The sequence below is a fragment of the Culex pipiens genome, chromosome 3 (genome assembly GCF_016801865.2).
Source record: "Culex pipiens pallens isolate TS chromosome 3, TS_CPP_V2, whole genome shotgun sequence".
NCBI lineage: Eukaryota > Metazoa > Arthropoda > Insecta > Diptera > Culicidae > Culex > Culex pipiens.
In genome coordinates this window covers 107,835,753-107,844,321 of record NC_068939.1, presented here as the reverse complement: position 1 = coordinate 107,844,321, position 8,569 = coordinate 107,835,753, and the positions used below count along the sequence as shown (strand labels likewise).

The 8,569-nt window shown below is 41.9% G+C and overlaps 1 protein-coding gene across 1 annotated transcript; it reads right to left on the bottom strand.

The window, feature by feature from the left end:
- Positions 1–7,099: 7,099 nt before the first annotated feature.
- Positions 7,100–8,311, bottom strand: LOC120421751 (uncharacterized). Its single transcript, XM_039585027.2, has 2 exons — positions 7,677–8,311; positions 7,100–7,620 (listed from the first exon to the last, which is right to left on the bottom strand). The coding sequence occupies exons 1-2, from the start codon at positions 7,944–7,946 to the stop codon at positions 7,171–7,173; spliced, it is 720 nt and encodes a 239-aa protein (XP_039440961.1). The 5' UTR covers positions 7,947–8,311; the 3' UTR covers positions 7,100–7,170.
- Positions 8,312–8,569: the final 258 nt, after the last annotated feature.

Below are 8,569 nucleotides of genomic sequence, written 5' to 3'. Positions count from 1 at the left end.
AGAAAAACAAGGCCTACTTGGATGGACGCTCGAGAAGATGGCCACAAGAATCAACTTCTGCTGCAATTTAACAAAATGGCGCTTTTCAGGGCCAACGAAAAATTCACGAAAGAGTTATTGTTTCAAATGATTCATGCACTGCTTTTGATGCATTTTGACAAAGAACTTTGTCCTAAGGGCTCTATTCTGGTGAGGTGTCAATCCAGAAAAACGAAAAATGTCGCGCGTTACGAAAATGTTGCATGCTTGGTACTGCGGAAGGGGTCAGCAACGAATGAAGTGTGGCAACAATGTTGCAACATTCTCGCAAGACAGTTCCAAGAAAGCAGGAGACGAGGCAAAATTTGCACCATGTTGCCACATTTCATGCGGACTATATAAGCTAACAGATAGCCTCTGAACAGTTAGTTTTGACCGAAAATCCGTCAGAGACGAATCGACGGTGGTAATTTTATTGCTCACACACACATACACACATTGAAAGACACAGGTTGTGCACCACCTTGGGAGGAATTCTGTTCTAAAGAACATTGTTAGAACGGTCACTCGGAAACCAGAATGATTCAAGGCAATGGGGTTGGGACCAAACTGGTAGGATATTGGCCACACCCGGAGTGGCCATGGCCCTGAGGGAAGGTTCTACCGGGGGGACATTTATTGAACCATACGACTTGGGGCAATATGAGTATCAAAATTCATGGTTTTTGATACTGGTGATGAAAATGGCCATTTTGACAGGATTGGCCACACCCGGAGTGGCCATGGCCCTGAGGGAAGGTTCTACCGGGGGACATTTATCGAACCATACGACTTGGGGCAATGTGGGTATCAAAATTCATGGTTTTTGATACTGGTAATGAAAATGGTTAGCCGGGACCGTGGTGTAGGGATAAGCGTGATTGCCTCTCACCCAGTCGGCCTGGGTTCGATCATCACGCCTTCCGTCGGAAGGGAAGTAAATGTTGGTCCCGGACTAACCTAAAAAAGGTAAGGTCGTTAGCTCAGTCCAGGTGTAGGAGTCGTCTCCCTGGGTCCTGCCTCGGTGGAGTCGCTTGTAGGCAGTTGGACTAACAATCCAAAGGTCGTCAGTTCGAATCCCGGGGTGGATGGAAGCTAAGGTGTAAAAAGAGGTTTGCAATTGCCTCAACAATCAAGCCTTCGAACACCTAGTTTCGAGTAGGAATCTCGCAATCGAGAACGCCAAGGCAATGCTGTAGAGCGAATAATTTGATTTTTGAATGAAAATGGTTATTTTGACAGGATTGGCCACACCCGGAGTGGCCATGGCCCTGAGGGAAGGTTCTACCGGGGGGACATTTATCGAACCATACGACTTGGGGCAATATGGGTATCAAAATTCATGGTGTTTGATACTGGTGATGAAAATGGCCATTTTGACAGGATTGGCCACACTCGGAATGGCCATGGCCCTGAGGGAAGGTTCTACCAGGGGGGGACATTTATCGAACCATACGACTTGGGACAATATGGGTATCAATATTCATGGTTTTTGGTACCGTCCCAAGTCGTATGGTTCAATAAATGTCCCCCGGTAGAACCTTCCCTCAGGGCCATGGCCACTCCGAGTGTGGCCAATCCTGCCAAAATGTCCATTTTCATTACCAGTATCAAAAACCATGAATTTTGATACCCATATTGCCCCAATATATATGGTTCCATAAATATCCCCCCGATAAAACCTTCCCTCAGGGCATTTGAATAAATTGATTACTCCTTTATTTGACCTCCTAGCCAAATGGTGTCTTCGGAAGAGTTGTTGTACTTGATAAGGGCTATCTTTTAAAGTTATTGACATACAGGGTGACGACCTTCCAGGATGTCAACCAAAAACTAACTCTGTTGGATGACGTTGTAGGGCTTTTGTGTATTGCGCAAAGTTGTAGAGGAGAAAATTTCATGAAAGTTTGTCAAAGGCGCCAAATTTGTAGCTTTTAATCTACTACGTCATTTTTGCAAAAATGGTAAAAAAAGCACTTTTTTTGTGATAACTTAAAATGTTAGCCTTTTAGCGGCCTACTATGTTCTGAAGAATTGTTTATGACATAAAATTACCCATCTTTGCCCAAGACAGCAAAATGTTGTGAGCCTTTATTGAGGAGTTATAACCATTTGTAAGTGATTTTGAGCATATTTTTAAGTTGCAATGTTTTCGAAATGGCGAATTTTGGCGCAAAACCGAACAATGCACATGAAAGTACACACTTTCAACTACATTTTCTGAAAATATCTCCGTGTCTATCGGTGTCGATTTAGAGATACAGTGGACTCTCTCGTTGTCGATCTTCTCGATATCAATATTACTCCAGCTGTCAATAAATTTTTCAGTCCCTTCAAATAGATTGCTTTGATTTTTTGTTCTATAATTTCATAACTCCTGCTCTCGACGGTCCCTTCAATATCGACAACGAGAGAGTCCACTGTATCTCAATTTGAATTTGACGGTTTTTAATCAATCTATATATATAAAAAAATTCGACGGTTTTGTTCGAACGCGAATCAGTTCAATACGGAGCGTCGGATCGAGGTGCTCTTTGTTGCGTTGGGTTCGTATAAGCCCAAGGAAGGTTTATACGCTTACTAATTGACACTTTGGCCACTCTGGAACCGATTCCGGAGCATCGGCAAATTGTATGAAAACATTTACGTAAACCCAAATTTTGATCATAGGAGGCTGAACAAGGAAAAAGCTAAAAACGTCAACAAACGAAAAAAGGAAAAGACGAAGTTTGTCGGGTAAGGCTTGTTTATTTATAATTTTTAAGCGGAATCTTATTGAAACGTGGTAATAATCAGTAAATTGAAAGGGTAAATTGATCGATTTTAATATTGCTTATTGCGAGATAAAATCACGTTTTTCCTTCGCTGTTAGTGACAGGAGATTATTGCCGCCTTATTACCGCAGTGTAAAAATCAGCAAGTTGAACTGAAATTCTGGTTGATTTGGCTTTCAACTTGGTTTGTTTTCAATATTTTCCAAAAAGTCAGCTCAAAACTCCAGGCAACCTTTGACAACAGCCAAAAATTTGTTCTGCGGTTGTCTTGCGGCTGTCATGCGACCATTATCTTGCGGTCGTATCACCGCACGTGAACTTTAATTATTGACGCTCGCAGTAAAACATTGTTCATGCTTAAAATTATGATACACATTTTAAAATTATGAATAAATACATGTTTTTCCCAAAAATAATGTAAGTGAAAATTTTAAATAATTGTTCGTATTTAAATTTTAAGTATTTCCTTTTATATGTGGTCACTCTGGAAAGGTTGTCGTATTTTTTCATAGACAATGTAATTTCCATAAAAATCGATCAATTTACCCTTCAATTTACCGATTTTCACCATGTATTCATTATGATTTCGAATAACATTTATAAATAAATTGATTAAAAATCGGCAAATTCAAATTGAGATATCTAAAAATATATACACGGAGATATTTTCAGGAAATGTAGTTAAAAGTGTGTACTTTCAGGTGCATTGTTCGATTTTGCGCCAAAATGCGCCATTTTGAAAACATTGCAACTTGAAAATAGGCTCAAAATCACTTAAAAATGGTTATAACTCCTCAATAAAGGCTCAAAACATTTTGCTGTTTTCGGCAAAGATATGTAATTTTATGTCATAAACAACTCTTCAGAACATAGTAGGCCGCTAAAACGCTAACATTTTAAGTTATCACAAAAAAAGTGCTTTTTGGACCATTTTTGCAAAACTGGCGTATATCTCGAGTAGATTAAGAGCTACAAATTTGGCGCCTTCGACCAACCTTCATGAATTTTTCTCCTCTACAACTTTGCCCAAGATACCAAAGCCCTACAACGTCATCCAACAAAGTTAATTATGTTTGACACCCTGGAAGGTCGTCACCCTGTATGTCAATAACTTCAAAAGATAGCCCTTATCAAGTACAACAACTCTTCCGAAGACACCATTTGGCTAGGACGTCAAATAAAAGAGTTATCAATTTATTCCACTTAATTTTGCCATTCCAAACACTGTGCAATGGCCACTCCGGGTGTGGCCAATCCTGTCAAAATGACCATTTTCATTACCAGTATCAAAAACCATTAATTTTGATACCCATATTGCCCCAAGTCGTATGGTTCAATAAATGTCCCCCCGGTAGAACCTTCCCTCAGGGCCATGGCCACTCCGGGTGTGGCCAATCCTGTCAAAATGGCCATTTTCATCACCAGTATCAAAAACCATGAATTTTGATACCCATATTGCCCCAAAGTCGAATGGTTCCGAGTGTGGCCAATCCTGTCAAAATTGCCATTTTCATCACCAGTATCAAAAACCATGAATTTTGATACCCATATTGCCCCAAGTCGTATGGTTCGATAAAGGACCCCCCGGTAAAACCTTCCCTCAGGGCCATGGCCACTCCGGGTGTGGCCAATATCCTACCAGTTTGGTCCCAACCCCATTGCCTTGAAACATTCTGGTTTCCGAGTGACCGTGCTAACAATGTTCATTAGAACAAAATTCCTCCCAAGTTGTTGCACAACCTGTGTCTTTCAATGTGTGTATGTGTGTGTGAGCAATAAAATTACCACCATCGATGCGTCTCTGACGGATTTTCGGTCAAAACTATCTGTTCAGAGGCTATCTGTTAGCTTATATAGTTCGCATGAAATGTGGCAACAATGGTGCAACATTCTCGCAAGACAGTTCCAAGAAAGCAGGAGACTAGGCAAAATTTGCACCATGTTGCCACATTTCATGCGGACTATATAAGCTAACAGATAGCCTCTGAACAGTTAGTTTTGACCGAAAATCCGTCAGAGACGGATCGACGGTGGTAATTTTATTGCTCACACACTCACACATGCACACATGGAAAGCCACAGTTTGTGCACCAACTTGGGAGGAATTCTGTTCTAAAGAACATTGTTAGAACGGTCACTCGGAAACCAGAATGATTCAAGGCAATGGGGTTGGGACCAAACTGGTAGGATATTGGCCACACCCGGAGTGGCCATGGCCCTGAGGGAAGGTTCTACCGGGGGGACATTTATTGAACCATACGACTTGGGGCAATATGAGTATCAAAATTCATGGTTTTTGATACTGGTGATGAAAATGGCCATTTTGACAGGATTGGCCACACCCGGAGTGGCCATGGCCCTGAGGGAAGGTTCTACCGGGGGACATTTATCGAACCATACGACTTGGGGCAATATGGGTATCAAAATTCATGGTTTTTGATACTGGTGATGAAAATGGCCATTTTGACAGGATTGGCCACACTCGGAGTGGCCATGGCCCTGAGGGAAGGTTCTACCGGGGGACATTTATTGAACCATTCGACTTGGGGCAATATGGGTATCAAAATTCATGGTTTTTGATACTGGTGATGAAAATGGCCATTTTGACAGGATTGGCCACACCCGTAGTAGCCATGGCCCTGAGGGAAGGTTCTACCGGGGAGACATTTATTGAACCATACGACTTGGGGCAATATGGGTATCAAAATTCATGGTTTTTGATACTGGTGATGAAAATGGCCATTTTGACAGGATTGGCCACACCCGGAGTGGCCATGGCCCTGAGGGAAGGTTCTACCGGGGGACATTTATCGAACCATACGACTTGGGGCAATATGGGTATCAAAATTCATGGTTTTTGATACTGGTGATGAAAATGGCCATTTTAGACAGGATTGGCCACACCCGGAGTGGCCATGGCCCTGAGGGAAGGTTCTACCGGGGGACATTTATCGAACCATACGACTTGGGGCAATATGGGTATCAAAATTCATGGTTTTTGATACTGGTGATGAAAATGGCCATTTTGACAGGATTTGCCACACCCGTAGTAGCCATGGCCCTGAGGGAAGGTTCTACCGGGGGGACATTTATCGAACCATACGACTTGGGGCAATATGGGTATCAAAATTCATGGTTTTGATACTGGTGATGAAAATGGCCATTTTGACAGGATTGGCCACACTCGGAGTGGCCATGGCCCTGAGGGAAGGTTCTACCGGGGGACATTTATTGAACCATTCGACTTGGGGCAATATGGGTATCAAAATTCATGGTTTTTGATACTGGTGATGAAAATGGCCATTTTGACAGGATTGGCCACACTCGGAGTGGCCATGGCCCTGAGGGAAGGTTCTACCGGGGGACATTTATTGAACCATTCGACTTGGGGCAATATGGGTATCAAAATTCATGGTTTTTGATACTGGTGATGAAAATGGCCATTTTGACAGGATTGGCCACACCCGGAGTGGCCATGGCCCTGAGGGAAGGTTCTACCGGGGATACATTTATCGAACCATACGACTTTGGGCAATATGGGTATCAAAATTCATGGTTTTTGATACTGGTGATGAAAATGGCCATTTTGACAGGATTGGCCACACCCGGAGTGGCCATGGCCCTGAGGGAAGGTTCTACCGGGGGACATTTATCGAACCATACGACTTGGGGCAATATGGGTATCAAAATTCATGGTTTTTGATACTGGTGATGAAAATGGCCATTTTGACAGGATTGGCCACACTCGGAGTGGCCATGGCCCTGAGGGAAGGTTCTACCGGGGGACATTTATTGAACCATTCGACTTGGGGCAATATGGGTATCAAAATTCATGGTTTTTGATACTGGTGATGAAAATGGCCATTTTGACAGGATTTGCCACACCCGTAGTAGCCATGGCCCTGAGGGAAGGTTCTACCGGGGGGACATTTATCGAACCATACGACTTGGGGCAATATGGGTATCAAAATTCATGGTTTTTGATACTGGTGATGAAAATGGCCATTTTGACAGGATTGGCCACACCCGGAGTGGCCATGGCCCTGAGGGAAGGTTCTACCGGTGCCATTGATTGAATAAATTTAATAAGAATTAATTATTCAGGATTAAATAAATAGGCAAAGAATTAAAAAATATAAATAAAAATAGCATGATTTTTAGAGTTTTGTACAAAGTTCTTTGTCATATTGGTCATGTAGAACATAACCACCTGCACCTTTTTTTACTTTTCCTAAATACCTTCACAAGATTTTAAGCTGATTTACTCAAATTAACTAAATTTCTTTTGACTTAAAATTTATATCATCCTTATAAAAAACTTTTCTTGCTTAGAATTATGAAATATTTTAATAGACAAATACCAAAATTGAACAAACATCTAAATTTCTCGTACCATTATAATCGACGAAGGATGATCAGGTCCAATTCGATCGGCGTATGTTCTCCCACGAAACACAAATTCCGCATGAGGCACTTCTAGCAGTTCCTTGAAGTTGTTCTTCCTGCCGACACTTTGGGAATATCTCGACGTAAACAATGACGACACAAGCTTTGGTCTTCTGCTTGTCAAATCATTCAAAGATTTCAACTTCTTGGCCAGTTTCACCGAGCACGCTACCAGTGCCGAAGCAATTCCTTTTCCTTCGAATCCAACCTGCGTCGCTAGAAACATAATTTCAAACAGACAGTCGATTCCAAACCTCTGGAACAGATCCACCTTGGCGTCCATCGTTATGTTGTACTGCATTGTGCTTCTGGAACTCTCCGAGAAGCAGTGATTGTCCCGGAAGGACTCGAAAAAGCTGGGACTGTTTGGTTCACTGGGTGTCTGGTGATTCAGAGTTTCGGAATTAAATTCAAATTTTAAAATATTATAAGTTTTACCTGCAGCACGTTGAATGAAACTCCCACAATTTCACCGGTGGCCACCTGTCGGGCGACCAACGAAACTCCACTTCCGCGACATACATCCACGCAGAGCTTCTCCAAATCTGCCTGAGCTTGTCGGTCAAGATTCACTTCCGCTCCGATGCAAACCTTTTCGTTGAGAAAGAATGACTTCCGGAGTACGTCCAGCGTAGCCTCTTGGTACTGCTCATCGTAGCTGATGATTTCGATTTCGTCGTTGGAGCACTTGCCCCAAACCGTAGACATTTTGGAACTAATTTTTGCTCGTTAGTTTATCACATATGCTGAGAGCTTATACGTTATCGAACATCAGTGCAACGTTTATCAAACAGCTGTGCCTGATATGCACTCGGCCTTGAATACAATTTAAACTATAGCTGGCTCACACAACATCGCTTGAAGCTATTAAGTCAAGCGAAACACATCAAAATGACCAATCACGATTTGTAGGCAGCAAGTTTGGGTTCAACTACTCTTACCTTATCTTCTAAATACATATTTTCAAAGAGACTTTGCCATTTCAAATACCTATTGAAATATATTGAAATAAAATAAGGTCTGATTTAAAGCAGAAAAGAGAATTGGCTAAGCTTCATATAACGTTATCGACCCTTTTGTATTGATATACCCGGAGCGTGCGCGATGGATTCAATTGAGTAAACTATGCGAGCTCCCTAGAATATGAAAACACTGAGCCAATCTTGATAAACAGATGCTTTTGCTGCTCCCGAGAAATATTTTAGTGCAAAATTTCATGTATTTGGTATTGCTGATAGTTAAACTTTCAGTGTTCAGATACAACGGAATTTTATTATTTTTTACAACATTTGCAATTCCCAAGTTATTTTACCTTGATCGGGTAGTGTGAA